Source organism: Aotus nancymaae, unplaced genomic scaffold (assembly GCF_030222135.1).
Source record: "Aotus nancymaae isolate 86718 unplaced genomic scaffold, 86718_ANA_hifiasm-v0.15.2.pri h1tg000040l, whole genome shotgun sequence".
NCBI classification, from domain to species: Eukaryota; Metazoa; Chordata; class Mammalia; order Primates; family Aotidae; genus Aotus; species Aotus nancymaae.
Window position 1 is genome coordinate 24,067,297 of NW_026988454.1, and position 25,760 is coordinate 24,093,056.

A 25,760-nucleotide genomic window follows, 5' to 3' on the forward strand; every position below is an offset into this window, starting at 1 on the left:
ACAGAATGCTATCTAGCTAGACATCCTGAGGCAGATTAAAAAACCTTCCTCTGCGCCTTGTCATTTCCTTTCAGCAAGATCCTGTTGATGTTTGCGCAATTTAAAAAGTGTATCAGATATCCCAATGAATAACATAAATGGTCCCTTTGAGTTCCATTTATTTTTTAATTGTTGATGGAAAAATATCAAAATAGTACCTTATAAATTTATTTCCTTACCCAATCACAGGTAACAGCACCAAACAGTTTTTTTATCCCTACACTGCTGGGGAAATGCCAGACGTACCTTCCTTCCCTCTTTTTGTTTAAGAAAATCGGGGGCGGGGAGAAACTTTTAAAACATGACATTACAACTCAGACACGTTACACACGTTTCCACAAAACTAACTTTAGTCCTGGAGAACTAAGTTCATGAGATACGTTTCCCTAAATTTTATAACTGCTCTGTCTAATATAAACAAAACAAGTCTCATCTGAAACAATTGCGCATTTCGGGGCTTGTTATTAAGTATTCAGTGTTCTGCCAGGTTAAGAAGGCGATCAGCGCTTCTACTCCGAATAACAAACCATAAATCAGTTGACAAGCTTGAGAGCATTCAGTCCTAGTCTGTTCGGAAGCCAAGCGTAAATACAGAAAAACCTGTTGGCATGTTTCTCTTGCTCTCTAAGTTTCGAGTTTTTAAAAACACAGTAATACGCAAATGGCGTTTCCCGTAAGTTTCTGGCTCCGAAATAATTTGGATAAAAACCACAGCGAGGCATCGCACACAGAAAAATGGAGCCTGTGCCTTTAAGGTAAAATCGGCTGGATCCCAAAAGGCATTCCTCTTTCACGACAAAGAGTTTGGCGAGCGCTACCTCTGGGGTTTCTCCGAGGGACTTGGCGGGTCCGAGCGGAACCCGACCAGACAACGAGCCCTGCCTGCCCCGGGGCCCAGCCGCCAGCCCAGAGCCCGCGCGGCGGGAGCGCATCGCGTGCGCCCCGGACTCACCGCTGCCGGGCTGCGGGGACAGCGCGGACACCGAGGTCTGGCCCATGGCTGGAGTCGAGGGGCCAGGTCCAGTGATCACGCGGCTGCTTTGGTCCTTCGATCATGGGTCCGGTCCCAGCCAGAGTTCCAAGCGTTCATGTCCCGGCCTGTGCCAAGCGCCTCGCCGGGTCCCCTCACCTTCTCCCCAGCGCGGGTCTCCCAGCCCGGCCGGCCGTAGCCGGCGCGGCGGATCCTGCCCAGCGGATGCCTGTCATTCCTCTATGCAGATTAGCTGGGGTCAGGGGTCACGGGGGAAGAAGGGGGGTGAGGGCGATAGGGAGGGGAGGAGGGGGAAGCGAGGGAGTAGGGGAGGGCTCAGGAGCAGCGAGGGGGTAAGCCCCCGGCCGGCCCCGCTGTACCCGCACACCCTCAGGGTGGAAGGGAGCCCAGGCTTTCAGGCTACTCCTCTTTAACTTAAAAGGTTCAAAGTCAAATGATCCTTAAAGGCTACAAGAAAAGGAATTGAAGTATTTAGTCACGGTACTTAATTTAACAAAATTTGTTTCTTAAAAGTTATTTCCTTCCTTACATTCTATTTGCAGTATTGTGGCACTCTCATGTCCTGTGCCCATTTTTTTTTTTTCTCGTTTTAAAAATTATCTTCTTTTTAACAAATACAATTCCAAAAAACAGTATTAATGGCCTCAGTCAGGCCCGACAACAAATCTAAATAACAGGGCTGTGTGTGAGATCAATGTACTCTTCACTGCCTGCCACCTAAAACTCTGGAGTGCTCACCTCTCCCTTATTTCAAAAGAATTACTGTGAAATAAAGTGTTTAAAATATACCAAAGGGGAAAACAACGATAACACCCTTGAAAGTTGAATGAAACCCTACTATAATATCCTGTTCAATCTCAATCTTCTTAACAATATGAATACAAATAAATATTCTTCATATTTACAATTGATGATTAATTAGTATCAGTAATCTACATGCTCTCTCTCTCTCTATATATATATACAGTGTCTATATATAAATATATAGGGAGACAGTATATGCAACATCTACATATGGTGCATTAGACTGGATGGTGGTTACCGGATGTGTTCATTTTACGAAAATTCATTGAGATGTCTACAGTGACATGCAGTTTGCTGAATGTTATATTTCATTAAAAAGTAAAAAATAACAGAAAGTGCAATATTTTTAGGTCATCTACCACAGCTTTCGTTTTTTAGTTTATCCGAGACAACTCTGAACTAACATGAAAATCATTTTTTAAAAAAAATTTTATTGTTAAGATTGTGCAGAGCCTTGTTAGATTTTTTTTTGAAAGACACTTACTGGTCTGTTTTGCCAGAGTTAATTAAGTTGCCCTATTTTTTTCACACCCAAATAGCCCACTCACCATTGTGGGGAAGATCTTTTCCCTAGAAAGTGTGATTCATTCTCTTCTTCCCTTTGCCTAATTCACTCTTAAGAAACCTGATTTTTTTTTTTTTAATGAAATTGAGGATTTAACCAAAATGTGAATTCTAATTAGGACAATAAAATTAATCCTAACTACATTTCCTTATAAATACAAAAGTGTTTTGGAAACACATCCCACCTGGGGAGCTAAGCAATGAGAGTAAACAATTATAATTGCTGGCTCTTGCAGCTCTTTGCTTTGAGTTGCCATTAGAAAAAAAAGCAAACAAAGATGGTTAAAGGTAAGTTCAGAGGGAGAATGTCTCACTCTTCCTTTTGACAGAGCCTATCTGATAAAGGTAGGTCACGAATCAGAGGAAGTATAAAGTAAATTTTGCTCTTTCAAAATTGTAACTATCACAATTTTTAAATACTGATAAAAGTTAAACTTGAAGTTGCTATCATTTCTTCTTTTCCTTGAGAAATGATAGTATATTTCTATTTCTTCTATAAATTCTTATTTCAAAGATTAAGGAAGTGCATTATAGTTCCAGTTTTTCAGGATTTGCTTAATATAGCTATATTTACCTTATTCAAGATGTTTCAGATGTGCTAGTTAATATAATCTTCAGCCTCATCTGGGATTCCTATAATACCCCAACCAGGTTGCGCAATTTTCTCTGAAACTCTTCCAGTTCCATTACATTCTCCTTGAAGCATGTTAACCGAAACGGCAGGAAGTGTGCACTAAGGTTTCTTTCTAAGAGTGGGACAGTTCTTGGTTTCCAGAGCTTCTGATGGAACTTGGGTTACAGTGGCCTTTTTATCACAGCTAACAAGTTATACTAATGAACACAGAAAAAGTCTACAGAACTCTCTAAATTTCATCTCTACTTTGCAATGCAAAGGTTAGAAATTATCATTTAACAAGAGTATTTTAAGATAATTTCCCTCTGAATTGCCTTACCGCCTGCCTTATTAGAATGCACAAAGTTTTATTAAGAGTTCTGGGTGTTAATCCCATGGGTTTATAGTTTAACTCTGGAAACATTTAATGTCATCTGAAAATTATGGATATCTCTTTGTATATACTACCTATCACTAAGGAATTTATTAAAATGCTAAACAAGATTAGTGCCAACACCTAACTCTGAGGAAGCTATCTATTTATAATTCTTCAGCATTTATCCCATTGGTCCCACTCTTTGTTCTCTATTTCTAAACCAATCTCTTATCCAGTGATATCCTGGTAAATGCTTACCTGGTTTGGGCTGGGGGTGAGGAGGCAGGAGGGGTCCTCAGAATGCTTTGTTTACTGTGATGTAAATACTCCTACAATGACCTATTCTATAGGCCTCCAACCAGCTAGCAACACTGATATCAAACAGCTTGCAACATTCCTTGAAATTTAACAATTAGCCCACCAGTTTGTGTGAACTGCTTTCAGCACGCCACTACTTTTCTCTGTTCTAATAACGTCGCGTTAAATCATACCATGGCTGAATTTGAGGAATAGCTTCTACTGAGCCTTCCTAAAAATATAGACAAATAGCATCTACTGATTTTTTTTCCATGGAACATTATAAATATTTTTCAACCCCTGAAAGAACTACTGTGATTTATTCATTTATTTCCAGAAAGAAATTAAAGTAAGTGAATTAGTGAGATAGAATTTCCCCTTCTGAAAGCCAGTGTGCCTTTATGACAAAGAAGTTGTACTTAGGTTTTGAAGCATTCTATCGTATTACACAGACTTCACTGACTTGTGTGATGTGGGAAGTCTTAGACTCACCCATATGGGGTACCCAAAGTGACACTTGTGCTACTCCTGGATGGAAGCCACTATATCTTTAGATAAAAGTGAAAGCAGACATAAGCCTAAATGCTGGCAATCTGAACCACCATTTGTGGGAAAGTCCTTTACTACTAGGCCAAAGTCCAAATGGCAGACATACAATTTGGTGGCTTTAGAGAAGAGAGTTTACAATTACTACAGTCACCACTACCAAATCCTATAACTTAGGTCACTGCCAGATTTTTCTAGGCAGCCAAATCCAGCTTGGAGCAGGAAGAAGAGGGAACCTTCCTCTCTCAGAACACAAACGCCATGAATACTAATCCTGGAGGTCTCTGCCTTGTCCAGATGCTGCCAGCTGTGTGAGGACCCATTTTGAGACACCAGCGGTTAGAGGTAGAGGAATTATGGTGGAAGGGAAGGGGTAGGCAGAGTCCCAAGAGATGAGATGGTTGATCAGAACAGCAGCGACCTGGGAGGCAACGTGGTGGACAGTGGCCATATACAAGCAGATGAAGATTACATTAATTGGCACCCTTATTTCTGGATTTGGCCATAAATATCCTGCAAATTAGTGACATTCTTTGGCTAATGGGAATTTTAGCCACAGAAAAATTATTTCTCAATGGAAAGGAAATGAATTAAAATTTAGCAGTTTTCCTAATAGGATACTAAAAACTGCTATGTAAAAGTTGTTTTAAGTATTCAGGTAGTTTTTACTAGAATGTCTTCTGGTTTTTAAAAACTTTGTATTTCTTCAAAACTTGTCTACATTTTGTAAGAGGCAACTTACTTAGAAAAATATAAAAAGCAAATGGAAGGTTTACTGGATATTATAAATTCGGTGGAAACTCTGAATATGTAACTAATGTTTACTTTGTAAAATGTCACTCTATTGAAGTTGCAGCTAAATGGCTACTATAACTTAGATTTTAACAATTCTGAGAGATGCTGGTTTTAACAGGATAATATGAACAGAAAAACAGAAAACTTTTGTTAAGGAAAGAATTATAACTTTGCATATTCTGGTTATATTAAGCATCAGTAGAAGAGAAGACCACATTCCACAAGTATTAGAACAGGAAACAAACCTGAAAGACAGGCTTTTCTTTCCTATTGTTCTCATATTTTCATGTGATTTATTTCCTGAGTTTTCCTTCTTCTGCTTGCTCAAGCTAAAAGGATTAACAAAATACCTTGCCTCTGCCTCACCCTGCGTGAGTCTCTGCAGAGGCGGGGTGTGGCTCACGTGTGCTTACTTAGTGAGTGAGCGCCACAGTTGGAAGATTTATGCTGGAAAATAAAGACCTCAAGGGGTGGTGCTGGAATTTCCTTTTCCAAAGACATTCTCCTACCCTGGGAGGAAAAGTGTCTGTAATTTTGCTCTAGTTCATTTCGTGAGCAAAACAAAGTACTCATCCATGGTATTAAAACTCTGATAACGGCTACAAAACAAATAATGTTTAATTTATTGACCAAAATCTAAAAAGAACAGTCCTTAAAGACATCTTTAATAATGACTGTCCAACTTACACAAAATAATTGCTTCAAGTAAGGTTCAAATCCTTGTTTTGTTAACGATCACATCCATCCCTAGAAATTAATAAAATTTGCCTGGCAAATAGAGGGTACTCAATACATAGATGATAAATTAAAAATCATTTATGTTATCTCCTTAATGATAACAACTTCCAAGTATGGACAAAAGAAAACCTGGGAATACATGTAAAATCTTGGTAATAGTATAGTGTTTTGACTCCATAGCAAGAGAATATCAAGTCTGTTGGTGACTGTAAATTTTCTTTTGTATGCCACTCTGAAATAATCATCTAGTCATTCAACTAGAATTGACTGAGGACCTCCCACTGGTGTGGTGCCTCTAGCACCTGGACATGAGGCTAAGTGAGGTATGGACCCTTCTATGGTGGAGTTCATGGTACGGGTACAGTGGAGTGGGGGTGCTGCAGCCTACAAACAAATGATTCTAACAGTGGAGGAACAGAAGTTTTTTCCTCTGGCTTGGCATGGTGGCTCACACCTGTAATCCCAGCACTTTGGGAGGCCAAGACAGGCAGATCACCTGAGGTCAGGAGTTTGAGACCAGCCTGGCCAACATGGTGAAACCTTGTCTCTACTAAAAATACAAAAATTAGCTGGGCCTGGTGGCACACATCTGTAATCTCAATTATTCGGGAGGCTGAGGCAGGAGAATCGCTTGAAGCTGGGCGGCGGAAGTTGCAGTGGGCCAAGATTGCACCATTGCACTCCAGCCTGGGCAACAGAGTGAGACTCCGTTTCAAAAAAATAAAAATTAAAAAAAAAAAGAAGAAGTTTGCTCCTCTAAGTGCTAGGGATGCCCAGTAGGTTGGTACAGAGAAGGCTCTGAATTTTAGGAAATTACTAAATCCACATTTTTGCCATACAGAGTTGCTCATTCATTCTGAAGGTGCTCCAAGATTGTGAAGTGCTTCCTGAATTAAAGAAAGATTAAATTTTAATAATATGTGGTCAGAATTAACTGTATTTGTTTATTGCTTGCAGCTCTTTTATATATTTATTTATTTTTGAGACAGGGCCTTGCTCTGTGGCCCAGGCTGGAGTGCAGTGGTGTAATCATTGCTCACTGTAGCCTTGAACTCCTTGGCTCAAGCAATCCTCCCACCCCAGCCTCCCAAGTAGCTGAGACTATAGGTACCTGCCACCATGCCCAGCTAATTGTTATTTATTATTATTATTATTATTATTATTATTATTATTATTTGTAGAGATGGGGGTCTCACTATATTGCCCAGGCTTGCTTGCAGCTTTTTGAAGAATAACTTATGGACCCTAAAATGTATTCATTTCAAGCAAACAGTTCAATAAGTTGTAATAAACATGTAGTGCAACCACCACCACAATCAAGTTTCAGAAAACTTTGAGGACGCCAAGGTATTCCATCATGTCCTTCCCATTTTGCAATTAATTCCCGTTTTACACCCCTGTACCATGCCTGGCATTAGGCAACTGCTGACCTGCTTTCCACATCTATAGTTTTGATTTTTCTAAAATTTCATATAAATGGAATGATATTATATACAGTTGTTTTTAATCTGGCTTGTTTCATGTAATGCTTTTGATATTCATCCAAGTTGCTCTGTGTATCTGTATTTTGTTCCTTTTCGTTGTAGGTTGCCTTTCATTGTATGACTATACAAAAGTTTGTTTATTTACCAGTTAATGAGCATTTGAGATGTAACTATTTCACTGTATTCCTACCCTATGAAAATACATTGGAACTATATTGTGTTATATATATGCTAGTTCTATATTAATAATAATTTATTTATTGGTTCATCATTCACTCAACAAATATTTATTATGCATCTTCTTTGTACCAGTCTCTGTTCTAGGTACTTAGGAGATAGAATTATACAAAATACAAAAACATCTGCACTCATAGAGCTTCCATTCTAATGTAATGACAGAAACTAAGCAGTAAACATAATAAAGCAGTAAACTTTGTAACAATTTAGAAGATGAAAAGCTCTATGAAATGTGGAAGAGTAAGAGAGATTGGACTGGTATGTGATGGTCACAGTAGTCGTCACTGAGGAGATAAGGTTTAAGCAAAAACACAAAGGAAGTAATGGAGTTAACTGTATGGCTATCTGGGGGAGAAGTCTTCCAAGAAGAAAGACCAGTTTATATAAAGACAGGAGCATGGCATGTATTTGAGGAACCCAAGGGAAATGGTGTGCTTGGAGTATATAGAATGAGAGAGGTAAAGCTAAGGAGAAGGGGATTAAAAGCATGTGGGACCTTGCAGTTGACTATAACGACTTTGACCTTCTTCTCAAAAGGATCACAACTCCTCGCCAGCAAAGGAACAAAACTGGACAGAGAATAAGTTTGACAAATTGACAGAAGTAGGCTTCAGAAGGTGGGTAATAACAAACTCCTCCAAGCTACAGGGGCATGTTGTAACCCAATGCAAAGAAGCTAAGAACCTTGAAAAAAGTTTAGAGGAATTGCTAACTAGAATAACCAGTTTAGAGAAGAACATAAATGACCTGATGGAGCTGAGAAACACAGCACAAGAACTTTGTGAAGCATACACAAGTATCAATAGCCAAATCGATCAAGTGGAAGAAAGGATATCAGAGATTGTAGATCAACTTAATGAAATAAAGCATGAAGACAAGATTAGAGAAAAAAGAATGAAAAACAATGAACAAAGCCTCCAAGAAATATGGGACTATGTGAAAAAACCAAATCTACATTTGATCAGTGTACCTGAAAGTGATGGGGATAGTGAAACCAAGTTGGAAAACACTCTTCAGGATATTATCCAGGAGAACTTCCCCAACCTAGCAAGACAGGCCAACATTCAATTTCAGGAAATACAGAGAACACCACAAAGATACTCCTCAAGATAGGCAACTCCAAGATACATAATCGTCAGACTCACCAAAGTTAAAATGAAGGAAAAAAATGCTAAGGGCAGCCAGAGAGAAAGCTCAGGTTACCCACAAAGTGAAGCCCATCAGAATAACAGCAGATCTCTCTGCAGAAACCCTATAAGCCAGAAGAGAGTGGGGGCCAATATTCAACATTCTTAAAGAAAAAATTTTCAACCCAGAATTTCATATCCAGCCAAACTAAGCTTCATAAGTAAAGAAGAAATAAAATCCTTTAGAGACAAGCAAATGCTGAGAGATTTTGTCACCACCAGGCCTGCCTTACAAGAACTCCTGAAGGAAGCATTAAATATGGAAAGGAAAATCCAGTATCAGTCACTGCAAAAAATCCCAAATTGTAAACATAGACACTATTAAGAAACTGCATCAACTAATGGGCAAAATAACAAGCTAGCATCATAATACAGCATCAAATTCACACATAACAATATTAACCTTAAATGTAAATGAGCTAAATGCCCCACTTAAAAGACACAGACTGGCAAATTGGACAGAGTCAAGACCCATCAGTGTGCTGTATTCAGGAGACCCATCTCACATGCAAAGACACAAATAGGCTCAAAATAAAGGGATGGAGGAATATTTACCAAGCAAATGGAAAGCAAAAAAAGCAGCGGTTGCAATCTTAGTTTCTGATGAAACAGACTTTAAACCAACAAAGATCAAAAAAGACAAAGAAGGGCATTACATAATGGTAAAGGGATCAATGCAACAAGAAGAGCTAACTATCCTAAATATAGATGCACCCAATATAGGAGCACCCAGATTCATAAAGCAAGTTCTTAGAGACTTACAAAGAGACTTAGACTCCCACACAATACTAGTGGGAGACTTTAACACCACATTGTCAATATTAGACAGATCAATGAGACAGAGAATGAACAAGGATATTCAGGACTTGAACTCAGCTCTGGACCAAGTGGACCTAATAGACATCTACAGAACTCTCCACCACAAATCAACAGAATATACATTATTCTCAGCAGCACATTGCACTTATCCTAGAATTGACCACATAATTGGAAGTAAAACACTCCTCAGCAAATGCAAAGAATGGAAATAATAACAAATATCCTCTTAGACCACAGTGCAATAAAATAGAACTCAGGATTAAGAAACTCACTCAAAACCGCACAACTACACAGAAACTGAACAACTTGCTCCTAAATGATTACTGGGTAAATAACTAAATTAAAGCAGAAATAAATAAGTTTGAAATTAATGAGAACAAAGATACAACATACCAGAATCTCTGGGACACAGCTAAAGCAGTGTTTAGAGGAAAATTTATAGCCCTAAATGCCCACAGGAGAAAGTGAGAAAGATCTAAAATCAACACCCTAACTTCACAATTAAAAGAACTAGAGAAGCAAGAGCAAAAAAAATTCAAAGGCTAGCAGAAGACAAGAAATAACTAAGATCAGAGCAGAACTTAAGGAGATAGAGACATGAAAAACCCTTCAAAAACATCAATGAATCAAGGAGCTGGATTTTTTTTTGAAAAGATTAATAAAATAAATAGCCAGACTAATAAAGAAGAAAAGAGAGAATAATCAAATACACAATAAAAAATCATACAGGGCTATCACCACAAATCCCACAGAAAAACAAACTACCATCTGAGAATACTATAAACATCTCTATGCAAATAAACAAGAAAATCAGAAGAAATGGATAAATTCCTGGATACATACACCCTCCCAAGACTAAACCAGAAAGAATTTGAATCCCTGAATAGACCAATAACAAGTTCTGAAATTAAGGCAGCAATTAATAGCCTACCAACCAAAAAAAGCCCAGGAGCAGATGAATTCACAGCCAGATTCTACAAGAGGTACAAAGAGGAGATGGTACCATTTTTTCTGAAGCTATTCCAAACAATAGAAAAAGAAAGACTTCTCTCTAACTCATTTTATGAGGCCAGCATCATCCTTATACCAAAATCTGGCAGTGATACACACAAAAAAAGAAAATTTCAAGCCAATAACCCTGATGAACATTGATGTGAAAAATCCTCAATAAAATACTGGCAAATCAAATCCAGCAGCACATAAAAAAGCTTATCCACCATGATCAAGTTGGCTTTATTCCTGGGATGCAAGGCTGGTTCAACATAAGCAAATCAATAAACGTAATCCACCACATAACAGAACCAATGACAAAACCCCCACAATTATCTCAATAGATGCAAAAAAGGCCTTTGATAAAATTCAACACCTCTTTATGCTAAAAACTCTCAATAAACTAGGTATTGAGGGAACATATCTCAAAATAATAAGAACTATTTATGACAAACACACAGCCAATATCATACTGAATGGGCAAAAGCTGAAAGCATTCCCTTTGAAAACCAGCACAAGACAAGGATGCCCTCTCTCACCACTCCTATTCAAAACAGTATTGTAAGTTCTGGCCAGGGCAATCAGGCAAGAGAAAGAAATAAAGGGTATTCAAATAAGAAGAGAGGAAGTCAAATCGTCTGTGTTTGCAGATGACATTATTGTATATTTAGAAAACCCCAACATCTCAGACTAAAATCTCCTTAAGCTGATAAGCAACTTCAGCAAAGTCTCAGGATACAAACATCAATGTGGAAAAGATCACAAGCCTTCCTATACACCAAATCATGAGTAAACTCCCATTCACAATTGCTACAAAGATAATAAAATACCTAGGAATACAACTGAAAAGGGATGTGAAGGACCTCTTCAAGGAGAACTACAAACCACTCTTCAAATAAATAAGATAGGACACAAACAAATGGAAAAACATTCCATGCTTATGGACAGGAAGAATCAATATCGTGAAAATGGCCATACTGCCCAAAGTAATTTATAGATTCATTGCTATTTCCATCAAGCTACCATTGACTTTCTTCACAGAATTAGAAAAAACTACTTTAAATTTCATATAGAATGGAAAAAGAGCCCGTATAGCCAAGACAATCCTAACCAAAAAGAACAAAGCTGGAGGCATCACACTACCTGACTTTAAATTATACTACAAGACTACAGCAACCAAACAGCATGGTACTGGTACCAAAACAGATATATAGACCAATGTAACAGAACAGAGACCTCAGAAATAACACCACACATCTGCAACCATCTGATCTTTGACAAACCTGACAAAAACAAGCAATGGGAAAAGGACTCCCTATTTAACAAATGGTGTTGGGAAAACTGCCTAGCCATATACAAATTGAAACTGAACCCCTTCTTACACTTTATACCAAAATCAACTCCAAATGGATTAAAGACTTAAATATAAGACCTAAAACCATAAAAACCCTAGAAGAAAACCTAGACAATACCATTCAGGACACAGGCATAGGCAAAGACTTCATGATTAAATCACCAAAAGCAATGACAACAAAAGCCAAAACTGACAAATGGGATCTAATTAAACTAAATAGCTTCTGCACAGAATGAACAAGCAACCTACAGAATGAAAAAAAATTTTTGCAATCTATCCATCTGACAAAGGCCTAATATCCAGAATCTACAAGAATTTTAAACAAATTTACAAAAAAAAAAAAAAAGAAAGAAAGAAAAGAAAAATCCACCAAAAAGTGGGCAAAGGACATGAACAGACACTTCTTAAAAGAAGACATTTATGCAGCCAACACACATGAAAAAAAGCTCATCACTGGTCATTAGAGAAATGCCAATCAAAACCACAATGAGATACCATGTCACACCAGTTAGAATGGTGACTACTAAAATGTCAGGAAACAACAGATGCTGGAGAGGATGTGGAGAAATAGGCACACTTTTACACTGTTGGAGGGAGTTTAAATTAGTTCAGCCATTGTGGAGGACAGTGTGGTGATTCCTCAAGGATCTAGAACCAGAAATACCATTTGACCCAGCAACCCCATCACTGGGTATATATCCAAAGGATTATAAATCATTCCACTATAAAGACACATACACATGTATGTTTATTGCAGCACTGCTCACAATAGCAAAGATTTGGCACCAATCCAAATCCCCATGAATGGTAGACTGGATAAAGAAAATGTGGAATATATACACCATTGAATACTATGCAGCTGTAAAAAAGGATGAGTTCATGTCCTTTGCAGGGACATGGATGAAGCTGGAAACCATCATTCTCAGCAAACTAACACACCAAATACCACGTGTTCTCACTTATAAGTGGGAGTTGAACAATGAGAACACATGTACACAGGGAGGGGAACATCACACACCAGGGCCTGTTGGAAGGTGGGGTGTAGGGGAGGGAAAGCATTAGGAGAAATACCTAATGTAGATGATGGGTTGATGGGTGCAGCAAACCACCATGGTTTGTATACCTATGTAGCAAACCTGCATGTTCTGCACATGTATCCCAGAACTGTAAATAATAATAAAATAAAAATAAAAATAAAGACTTTGGCTTTTACTATGAGTGAGATAAGGATGCAATGACAGTTTCAAACAAAGTAATGACATGAGCTGACTTATGTTTTAAAATTGCTGTGGCTTCTGAGTAGAGAACAGAGGAGACAAGATTAGAAGCAGAGAGACCAGGAGGGACCACAGGAAGAATCCAGACTAGAAATGATAGTGGCTTAGATCAGGTTGGCAGCAGTGGGTAATGAAATGCACCTGGATTCTGGACTCATTTTGATGATAGAAGCAATATTCCTTATGGATTGAATGTGGGGTGTGGGAGACAAAAGAAAGACTTCATTTTTTTCTGAACAATTGAGAAGATCAAAGTGCCATTACTTAAAACTAGCACAACAGTGAGTGGAGTAGATTTGGAATAGAAAATTAGAAGTTCAGTTTTGAGATGTCCGCTAGGCTTCCAAGTGGAGAATGAAAACAATCCATGTGTTGTGAAGGGAAAGAACAAATCGATCTATACCCAAACACATCCTAATGATATTGAGCAGCAGAAATATTGAGAAAATTTAGGAAGCAGTAGGCAGAAAAGGCAAATGCCACTTTAAGAAATCATAATAAATCCGTCAATGATAGAATTATTTTTTTCTTAGTGTTTTAAAGAAGCAACTGCCAACTTAGAATTCCATATCCAGGTAAACATTCATTCACTAAATCAGTAATTTGCTAAAAGTAATTAATCACTGAAAACATCTACAGGATATTCCTCAGCCAAAAAGTAAATGAACCCAGACTGGGCGTGGTGGCTCATGCCTGTAATCCCAGCACTTTGGGAGGCCAACGTAGGTAGATCACTTGAGGTCAGGAGTTCGAGGCCAGCTTGGCCTGTCTCTACAAAAAATTTAAGAAAGCCCTGACCAGCTTGGCCTGTCTCTACAAAATATATAAGAAAATAGCTGGGCATGGTGGCAGATGCCTATAATCCCAGCTACTTGGGAGGCTGAGTCAGGAGAATCACTTGAACCCAGGAGGCAAAGGTTGCAGTGAGCCGAGATTGCACCACTGCACTCCAGCCTGGGCAACAGAGTAAGACACTGCCTCAACAAAAGAAAGAAAGAAAGAAAGAAAATGAACCCAGAGGTAAGGGTGGTATGCAGGAAGCAATAATGAGCACAGAAAGTGAGGACATTATGGTCAATTTAATAAACTATCAGCTCTGCAAATGAGGAAGTAGTGAAGTTTTAACATGTATATTAAAGTCCTGATTTTGATCAGGGGAAAGATAGATGTACTAAATAATTTTAAACTTTGTTAGAAAAAATAACTGTTTCTAATAATATGAAAGATATAACAATAAGCTTCCAAATCAGTAAACAAAAGGGTATTAAAGAAACTTCACTAATCCAAATAATGAAAAAATGAAAGAAAAAATTGAAGAAGAGCGTGCTTAAAAAATTAAGATAGTCAATGTAAGTCCAAATTAGTAATCTCAATAAACATGAAAGGAGTATGTTTTCTTATCTAATGACAAAGACTAAAAAATTGTAAGCACCAGAAATATGGTATATCTCTTTATCTGACATTTGTAGAAGACACACCCCAAACAGCAAAAGCTGAAAATAAAAGTATGAAAAATATGTACTAAGCAAATTCTTACCAAAAGAAAATATGTAATCTCAATATTAATAATAGATAAAACTGAAGGCAAAATAAACAGCATAGAGGGACCTATTGTGTAGGGTAATGACAAAAATTATAATCTGACAGGATGTTCAAATTATTATCTTAAATACCACTGACATCAGAACCTTGAAATATATCTATAAAGCAAAAACTAACAGAATTACAAGGATAAATGGACAGATCCACAATAATACGAAGAGATTTTTAACATACCATCAAAAACTAATAGATCATGAAAACAAAGTATTTTTAAGGTCATGAATTTAAACAATCCTATTGGCAAGCTTGATGTAATAGACAGACATGTGTAGAGACTCATACTCAAGAAGTGGCAACTGTACATTGAGTCAACACTGGATCATAACAGAAATCTCAGTAAATTTTAAATCATTCCTATTAAGTGATCCCTATCTCTGACCATAATGTAATTTAATTAAAAATCAACATGAAAACCTAGTTAAAAACAGAAATAAAAACCCCTCTCACACATTTTTAGAAACTGAAAGAAACATACTCCTAAGTAACACAAGAAAATCCAATTGTAACTTAAAATGTTTAGAACTAAACAATAAGGAAAACACTATAAAACATGTAGAATGAAGCTAATGTGGTAATTAGAGATATATTTAAAGATTTAATTGTAAAATAATATAATCACACAAATGAATTAGGTCAGTATTAAACTGTTAAAGCTAAAAAGGGAAAGAAAAGGAAAAAGAAAAAAAGAACAGAGTAAAAAAACAAAATGGTTAAAAACAGGGATACCAATGAAACAGGATCTTAAAATCAAGAGAAGTGATTCAATGCTTTGGGATGTTCAGTACTTCATTCACCCATGGGAAAGGCAAGAGTTCAATCAGTATGTTGAGAGAACGCTCTGCATCTTGAATGAAAAATGTAATTGGAAGAATTTAAAATGGAGTCGCCATTTGACCCAGAAATAACATTACTGAGTATATACTCAAGAAAATAGATCACTATGCCAAAAGGACACATGCACTTGTATGTTAATCACTACACTATTCACAACAGCAAAGACATGGAATCAATCTAGGTGCTCATCAGTGGTGGACTGGCTAGAGAAAATGTGATACAAATACACCAGGGAATACTATACAGCCGTAAAAAAGAATGAAATCCTGTCCTTTGCAGCAACCTGGATGCAGCTAGAGATCATATCCTAAGCAAATTAACCCAGGAACAGAAAACCAAATATCCCATGTTCTTGCTTTTAAGTGGGAGCTAAACATTGAGCACACGTGGACATAAACATGAGAACAATAGACACTGTGGACTATAGGAGAAAAGGAGAAGAATATGGGTTGAAAACTACCTCTTGGGTACTCTGTTCAGTATCTGGGTGCAATACCCCATGTTCCATATGTACCCCCTGTATCTAAAATAAAAGCCGAAATTAAAGAAAAAAAAAACTAATTGGAATATAAGTGAAGACAGTTCACAATTCAAGATGGAAAACAAAGCCGCCTGGTAGTCATAAGAACTAAACATCACCAGTAGGAAGGTGAATTGAAATCTTACTATTTTGCATTCAGGGAAAAATACAAATGCATTTTTAGTGTTATTTAAAACACTTTCATTATTCAATAGGTCAGCATTTTATAACTAAAAACAGATGAAGAACTTCTACCCACTACTTATTTTTACTTTCTGAAGAATAAATAGATATATGAAATATTTTTTATTTGTAGTACAATGATCTTTAAAACTCTAAATGACATCTTAAGGGAATCACAAACAAAATAAGTAGTTTCTTATATTTAACAGGCTTAATGTCAACTCTACTTTTATGTTCCTAGTATTTTAAAATTGGGGGGAAAAAAGCTATAAGGTTATTTCCTAAAACATACTTAGTTTTATTAGAACTTAAATCTAAGAAAAGCCTCCAAGTAAAACAGCTCTCTAGGGGAAGTTGTACATATTGAAGAGGCTTTTTAATGTAAAATGGATTTCATTAACTGCAAATTACTTCTCAATTAGGGAACGTTGACACAGTCTCCACACAGGTGATAAAGACGGGAGCTGAGAAAGGGGGAGGAGCAATGACACTTGCAGGTGCTCTGACTTAATCTTTAACGAAACAAGATTTATTCAGGGAGAAATCATGTAATCGCACAATTAAGAAGTAGATACACAAAATGTACTTGGAATATTGCCATTTTAAATCCACACACCACCCTCCAATGCAATGAGGCCCTTTTACCAAATGGTTTTCAGTCTCCCAACTTTTCCAGGTAGAGAACTTGAATTTTGAGAATGCACAAGAGAAAATTTTAGGCCAGGCGTAGTGTCTCATGCTTGTAATTCCAGGACTTTGAGAGTCCAAGTCAAGCGGATCCCATGAAGCCAGGAGTTTGAGACCAGCCTGGTCAACTTGGTGAAACCCCTTCTCTACTAAAAATACAAAAAATTAGCCGGGTGTGGTGACGCGTGCCTGTAGTCTCCTCAACCTCCCTACTCAGGAGGTTGAGGCAGGAAAATCCTTTGAACCTGGGAGTAGGAGGTTTCAGTGAGCCAAGATTGTGCCACTGCACTCCAACTTAGGCCACAGATCGAGACTGTGTCAAATAATAATAATAATAATAAAATAAAGAAAATGTTATAAGTTAGAAAAGGGCCCAATATACGATAAGAAACAATCTTCACCTAAAAGCTTTTTAATTTTATTTGCAAAATTATTGTTACACTTTCAGATATATTTATTTATTTTGTAGGATAAACTGCTCTGGATTTTGTTTTGCTCTAAATATTCTAAAACCCACATGAAGCCCCAAAGAGTCCACTGTATTTTAGATTATTTGATTTCTTCTTTATAGGTGTGTTAGTGTGGTTTTGTGAACCAGTTACACATGCAGTGATTTGTTTCCATGAACCAACACTGAATTCTATTATATTGAACTACATTCATTAATAAAACAGTCAACATTAATATGCATTTCTCACCTGGGTCTGTGACTTTAGGTGATAATTTTTACTTTGTTCCCACCTTAAATATTACCTTTATCAAAAATTTTTCATTGTATGAAAATCACTATGAATATTTTACTTGTATTCCATTATTTACGTCAATATAGAAATAGCTAGTACCTGAAAACTGATACTGCCATTTGAAGAGTGAGACTTTAGTTCACAGCTTGCCAACACTGCAGTTACTTAAAATTTATGGGTTATTTTCTTCCCATCTCCTATTTAGATTTACCTAAAGCCTCAGTTCTCAAGCCTCTGTTTGTTTCTGTATTGTATTACCATCTAAGGAACACATCCTTTCTTGAGGTTTTATTTTCTGTCTACTTGGCTCGATTAACTCTCAGTATCTGGCCTGTACTTGGAGCATGCCACTTGGATGTCAAGTTCTCTGGGCCCTTAATTTACATATTTCCATAGCAAATTCCTCAGTGGGATTAATCGTGCAGCAGTTCCTCATCTGTCTTTCTGACTGGACTGAATGTCATTTGGAAGCCATGTCTTATTTACTATTGAAACACCAGCACAGTCAGTGCATAGGTAAGTGCTCAGTAGGTATTTGTTTTATACATGAATGAATGAATGAACAAGCCTGATTCATATCAATACACTGTTTATGCCTAATGTGGTTTGGTGGTGTCCCCACCCAAATCTCATCTCCAGTTCCCACATGTTGTAGGAGGGACCTGGGGGGAGGTAATTGAATCATCGGGGAAGGTCTTTCCTATGCTGTCTTGTGATAGTGAATAAGTCTCATGAGATCTGATGGTTTTAAAAACAGGAGTTTCCCTGCACAAGCTCTCTCTTTGCCTGCCACCATCCATGTATGATGGCACTTGCTCCTCCTTGCCTTCTGCCATGGTTGTGAGGCCTCCCCAGCCACGTGGAACTCCGATAAACCTTTGTCTTTTGTAAATTGCTCAGTGTTGGGTATGTCTTTATCAGCAGCATGAAAATGGACTAATACAAGGTCTGTGGGTACCAGAATAGGAAAAGGAGATTAAGGATATATTGAAAGTATTGAGAGCAGCTTTACTGTTAGACATACCGGTGGTAAGCAGTATTGTCAATAGAATACCATTTACAAATGAGCACTTAGGTTTTTTAATGCAGTAATTGAGAAAACATAGAATCTGAATATTACCATAATCACATTTAATATGTACATACTAAATACATACATTTAAGTCGTTAGTGTTCCCAGTTAAAGCTCTGTTCAACTTCTCTTTTAATGTTACCGGCCTTTGTCTTTTATTTAAAAATTGATTTGGTTGAAATATACCAGTGCTAAAGCTAACCAAGGACATTCATTACCTGACAAATCACTGTGTACACATGAGCAAACCAGAAGGGAGTTCTAGCTTCCTCTGCTTTTGGAGGAAGGAAACATTTGACTAACTGAGGCAATACAATAAACACTTCTTACCATTGGGAGTGTGGTGGACAGATGCAAAGGCAGACCCCTGGTAATCCACCTTTGTGTGATCCTCTCTCCTTGAGAGCGAGGGGGACTGGTGACTCTTGTCTAACCAACAGATTATGGCCAGGATGTATATGATCATGTGTATGCAGTTATGTTACATAAGATTGCAATGTTTGTCTTGCTAGGGGACACTGGCTCTTCACCTGGCTTTGAAGAAGCAAGCTGCCATGTTGTGAGCTGCCACATGGAGAAGACAAGGAATGGAGAGCAACCTCCCATTCACAGCCAGCAAGGAACTGAACCTGCAGTCTGGCATTCTGCAAGGAATGGCATGCTGCCCAGTGACCACACGAACTTCAAAGTGTATCCTTCCTCAGTCAAGCCTTGGATGAGAACACATCCCTACTGACACCTTGACCACAGCTTTGAGAGACCCTGACACCCTCAGCAGAGGGTTTTTGTACAGCTGTACAGTGAGTTTGTATCTTAAGCTAAGTGTTATTACAAAAGAGTAAAAGAGTTTTAAATGTTTTTAAAGTTTATAAAGTAAAAATGTTACAATAAGCTAAGGTTAATTTATTATTAAGAAAAGAAATTCTAAATGCAAATTTAGTGTAGACTAAGTGTACAGTGTTTATAAAGTCTATAGTAGTGTACAGTAATGACCGAGGCCTTCACAGTCATTCACACTCACTCACCAACTTACCTACAGCAACCTCCAGTCCTGCAAGCTCCCTTCATGCTAAGTGTCCTATGCAAGTGTGCCATTTTTAATCTTTTTTTTTTTTTTTGAGACAGTGTCTTGCTTTGTCACCCAGGCTGGAGTGCAGTGGCATGATCTCGGCTCACTTCAACCTCCACCCCTTGGGTTCCAGTGATTCTCCTGCCTCAGCCTCCGAGTAGCTGGGATTACAGGCATGTGCCACTATGCCTGGCTAAGTTTTGTATTTTTAGTAGAGACAGGGTTTCACCATGTGCCAGGATGGTCTCAAACTCTTGACCTCAAGTGATCCTGCTGCCTTGACCTCTCAAAGTGCTGAGATTACAGGCAGAGCCACCATGCTCAGCCCCGTTGTTTAATCTTTACAGTATAGTTTTGCTATACCCTTTTTATGTTTAGATATGTTTAGATAAACAAATGCTTATTATTGTGTTATAACTGTCTGCAGTATTCAGTGCAGTAACGTGCTGAACAGGTTTGTAGCCTGGGACAAATAAGCTACACCATACAGCCTAGGTGTATAGTAGGCTGTACTATCTAGGTTTATGTTAAGTACACTCTATGATATTTACACAATGACAAAATCACTTAACAACACACCTTGCTCAGATTGTATTCCTGTGTTTAAGCAATGCATGGCTGTACTTTATTAAAAAAAAAAACCTGTTAGGAAAAAGAACCTGCATGCTCTAATTCATTTTCAAATACTGCACAGGAGAACCTTATCATTAAGGAGGTCAACTTCAGGTTCAGTTTTAAGTTCATATTTAAGTTTTGTCTGAATTTCCTTTGTTATTTTGAAGGTGTATTTCTATAATTGTATTCAAATTTGTTTTAAAATCACATTAAGTTCTTGAAGCTCAGGTTAGTCTGGCAGTTTCTGTAATGTTAAACATACACCTACCCTATGACTCAGAAATTCTACTTGTCATTTATTCAGCAGAAATAAAAACGTATCCATAAAAAGACCAGTTTAGGAATGTTCATAAAAGCTTTGGTCACAATAGCCCAAAACTGGAACAGGCCAAATGTCCCTCAACAGGAGAATGGGTAAATAAATTGTGGTATGTCCATTAATGGAATACTACTCTGCAATAAAACGCTGTGATGTGCTGCCCAGAACCCCCCTCTGAAATCAAGGGATTATTTCCCCTGGCTGCTAGGAGTGTTGCTGGAAGATAGCCCTCAGAGTCAGCTTTTTAAAGGGGAACTTCCCTGCCTGAAAGCAGCAGCCTTGCCCAAGGTACACCTTCCTGTAGAAGGAGCCCATATTCAATGTCTGATCAACACGGGGCAAGCATAAAGGTCCCCATACCACACCTTGAGATAACTGACAGGCAGTCTCACACCAGGACCTCCACTAGGATGTGCTGAGGCTGGGGCTGGAGCTGCCTCAAGCTCCCTTCCCCACTCTGCTCAATCTGACTTCTTTCCCTGCCCTTCACAAACTGTGGCTTCTAAGAGAACTCCTTCATCAATGCCCTGTGTGTTTATCTCTGTCTCTTCCCAGAGAATCCAACCTGTGAGAAACTACTCATAAAACCAACAAAATGATGATCCTCAAAACCATTTTCCTGAGTGAAAGAAACCAGACATAAAAAGTACGTATTCTATGACTTATGATGTTCCAGGATTGGGAAAATACGTATGGCAGAAGAAATCAGATAAGTGTTTGCCTTGGTGGGGATTGACTGGGAAGGGCATGAAGGATCTTTTTTGGGGTTGGAAATATTCTACATCTTGATAGGGGTGTGCAGTGCATGGCTGTATGCAATTGACAAAACTGAATTGTTCACTGTATGTAAATTGTACCATATCACAATTTTTTTTTTAAGTCCTGCGGTACATGTGCAGAACATGCAGGTTTGTTACATAGGTATACATGTGCCATGGTGGTTTGCTGCACCCATCAATCCATCATCTAGGTTTTAAGCCCCATGTGCATTAGGTATTTGTCCTAATGCTCTCCCTCCCCTTGCCACCCAGCCCCGACAGGCCCTCGTGTGTGATGTTCCCCTCCCTGTGTCCATGTGTTCTCACTGTTTAACTCCCACTTATGAGTGAGAACACGCAGTGTGTACCACAATTTTTAAAAAGTAAAAAATAAAAAGTAGCCACATCAAACTTAGTTCAAATTGAATTTGTGGTTGGTCATTCAACATTCAGAATATTTAAATTTTCATGCGGTCAATCAAGCCTGTGTTCATTCAAAACCTGGCAGATAATTTTTGAATCTAAGTTTGGGAATTAGCATGTCTGTTGTGCTCATCTTTTTGTGGATTGCAAAACTAAGAGATATGTTTTTTTTTTCTGTTTGAGTCATTAATTAAAACGCTTCACTAATCAGTGATAACTCCAGAGGCCTGGGAAAAGTCACGACATTTCTTCTTATACAATCACATCTATTCATTAATCAACACACTGGGAGCAATATTCACTCAACTACAATATTCATTCATCTACCTGTATCCTCATCTAGTATTGATGTCTCAGAGAATTCTAGATCGGATTATAAAATCATACACCAAACTTGCCTAACCTGCAGCCTGCGGGGCGCACGCAGCCCAGGATGCCTTTGAATGCAGCGCAAAACTAATTCGTAAACTTTCTTAAAACATTATGAGATGTTTTTTTGCAACTAAAAAAAAAATCTCATTGGCTATCATTAGTGTTAGTGTATTTTAAGTGTGGCCCAAGACGATTCTTCTTCCAATGTGGCCCAGGGAAGCCAAAAGATTGGACACCCCTGTAACTGGTACAGCCAGGAAGGACTTGGGAGATCTCTGTTTGCAGACAAGAATCCAGCAGGTAACCGGGTTGCCAAGGTCAGAGGAAGTCCGTGCTGTAGACAGGAATGGACTGACCCCATATCCCAGGGCATGTCCCACCAGAACAGTCTGCTGCAGTGTCTGTGCCTGTGATTTCCCCTGCAGTTTGGCTTGGAGAAGAAAGCCAATGGGTGTATTTTATCCCACAATTTCCCCTTCCCTCCACTGATTTTTTTTTTTTTTTAATATTTCCCCTTGTATTCAGCTTAGGATAAGAAGCTTAGTTCTTGGAATAAAGGACTCTTTTTTAATCTTGATAGAGATCTAATTTTTGCCATAAACCAGGAGAAAACAGCGTATCTGCTGCCCCTCTGCTTTCTTCTATTTCTCATTTGGCAATTTGTGAAAAGCAACTTTGGTGACAACTATACTTGATTCTCAGTAGACAGGTTTGGCTCAGAAACTGAGGATATTTTACTAAAAATTCCAAAGAACTTGCATGTGTATGGAGAGGTAATAGCTAGTATGTGGTAATAGGTGCAAGGTAAAGAACTAAGTCTGAAACGTGAACAGAAAGTAAATCATAAATGCAAACACTATATTGCAGTCATCTTTTTCTCTAGCCTTTTCTTACAAAATCTGTGGCTTCCTACAATGAGTTGTAAATATTTGCTTTGGATGTTTTCTCTCTAAGAAACATCTGAGAAAGCAAGTGAAATCAAAGAAATAATTACAAATACAGAAAAAAATCTATAATTAATGACACATTCCATATTCTTGAATCATCTATATTTTGTGATTTTTAAATATCTTCTTTATTGAGATATAATCCATACGGCATACAATTCACTCATTTAAAGTATACAGTGGAATGGTTTTTAGTATATTCACAGAGTTGTGTGACAATCACTACAATCAATTTTATAGTATTGTCATCACCCCAGTAAGAAACCCTATGCCCAATAGAATCACTCCCTATTCCCCACAATTCCCCAAGCCCCAGGCAACCACTAACGTACTTTCTTTCTCTAGGAATTTGCCTATTCTGGGCATTTCATGTAAATGGAATCATACAACATTCATCCTCGCTTCTTTCACTTAGCATGATGTTTTCGAGAGTCATCCATGTTGTACCATGTATCAATACTTCATTTCTTTTTTGTTTATTTGTAGAGACAAGATCTTGCTCTGTTGCCTAGGCGTGAGTATGGTGGCATGATCACTGCTCACTGCAGCCTTGAAATCCTGGGCTTAAGCAATCCTCCCACCTCAGCTTCCCAAGTAGCTAGGACTACAGGCATGCACCACCATGCTTGGCTAATTTTTTACTTTTTGTAGAGATGGAGTCTTGCTATGTTGCTCAGGCTGCTCTCAAGCTCCTGGCTTCAAGTGATCCTCCCACCTCTGTCTCCCAAAGTGGTGAGATTACAGGCAAGAGCCAAAGTACCTAGGCTTTATTTTTTTTAATTGGCAAATAATATTCCATTGAGTGGATATATTTTATGCATTCATCAGTTTGATGAACATTTGGGTTGTTTCCACTTTTAGGCTGTTAAGAAAAATGTTTCCATGCACTTCATAGACAAATTTTTGATGAATATATGTTTTCATTTCTTTTGGGTATATGCCTAGGAGTAGAATTGCTGTTCATATGGCAACTCTATGATTGATTGTTTGAGAAACTGCCATAGTGTTTTCTAATGTGACTATATCATTTTAAATTTCCACCATCAATTTCTCCACATCCTTGGCAACACCTGTTATTACCCGTCTTTCTGATTATAGCCATTCCCATGGGTATGAAGTGGTCTCTTGTGGTTTTGATTTGCATTTCCCTGATGGTTAATGATGCTGAGCATCTTTTCATATGTTTGTTAGATATTTGCATATCTTCTTTGGAGAAATGTCTTTTCAAATCCTTTGTCCATTTGAATATTGTATTATGTGTCTTTTTCTTAGTGCATTATAATTGTTCTCTATATAGATACTTCCTTTATCAGATATATAATTACAAAACTGTCCTCCCATTCCCTGGGTAGTCTTTTCACTTTGTAGATAGTGTCTTTTGAAGCACAAAATTTTTAGTTTGATGATGTCCAAATTATTCTTGTTTCTTTTGTTTTTTATGCTGTTAGTGTCATATTTTTAAGAAATCATTGCCTAATTCAAGGTCATGAAGATTTACACCTATGTTTTCTTCTCGGCATGTTATAGTTTAAGCTCTTATACCTAGGTCTTGATCAGTCTTGACTTATTTTTTTAATATGATGTAAGGTAGAGTTCTCACTTTATTCTTGTTCATATAGATATCTAGTTGCCCTAGCACTGTTTGCTGATAAGACATTTCTTTCCCCATTGAATTGTCTTGGCATCCTTGTTGACAACCAATTTTCTATAAATGTGAAGGTTTATTTCTGAACTCTCAATTCTATTCCATTTATTCCAGATATAAACTACTCTCCAAAAATAAACTTTGCATGTGGGAAGCTGCATGATTTTTTTCAGGCTATTAGTAAACTGTCTTCAAAGCACCGTATCAAAAAGCTTGGAGGTTTTTTTTCCTTTGCCCTTCTCCACAGTCTGTATAAGACAAGGGTTTCAGCAACAGCAATGATGAAGTATTAAAGGCAATAAGCTGGAGACTGAAGATAGGAGTCAGAGCAGCCTTCATTATACAAGAGTGGAAAGACCAAGTCATGAACCTTGTGACAGCTTGACCAAAATCCAGAGGGAAACTCCAAAGCAGTTCGAGTCTCATTGCACAAGTTGCTTCCTGATGTGTCTTGCGCCTGGTCTTGTTTCCAAAGGAACAAAGTTCAATGATAAGGGCTACTTCTGAGACAGCTGGGTACAGAGGCATCCAGAACAAATGCTCTGGGAGTGAGGCAACCATCACACCGTGTGCCATCAAATGCAACTCCCTTGCTTTGGGAAACTTGCCAGTTGCAGCTTGCAAGGGTGAAGGCGATCATTGCTGGGAACACCTGGTGCTTTTCTATTGCCTGGCGAGGAGCTTCCGGCCTCAATCCAGCTGGCAATAATGTGAATGTTCCTGAGAAGGTGCTGGGTGCAGTGCCTGCACAGGGACCATGAATCATCCTCCTTAGAGTGGCTGCTACAAAGTGACTGAATTGCATAAAGCTGTGACCCTATTATAGATCACATACACACATGACCAAGCAGGCGGTCCAG

The 25,760-nt window shown here is 38.1% G+C and overlaps 1 protein-coding gene across 4 annotated transcripts in view; it reads right to left on the minus strand.

The window, feature by feature from the left end:
* PHACTR2 (phosphatase and actin regulator 2) overlaps nt 1–25,760 on the minus strand; it is a 213,776-nt gene that overhangs the window by 142,988 nt on the left and 45,028 nt on the right. For 3 of the 4 annotated variants that reach the window (XM_064360612.1, XM_012474425.2, XM_012474423.2), the window contains exon 1: nt 992–1,169. The exons of the other annotated variant lie outside the window; for it this stretch is intronic. In XM_064360612.1, coding sequence (XP_064216682.1) covers nt 992–1,037 — 46 coding nt within the window. In that variant the 5' untranslated portion in view covers nt 1,038–1,169. Of the gene's footprint in view, nt 1–991; nt 1,170–25,760 lie in introns of those variants that run through there. 4 annotated transcript variants of the gene reach the window in all.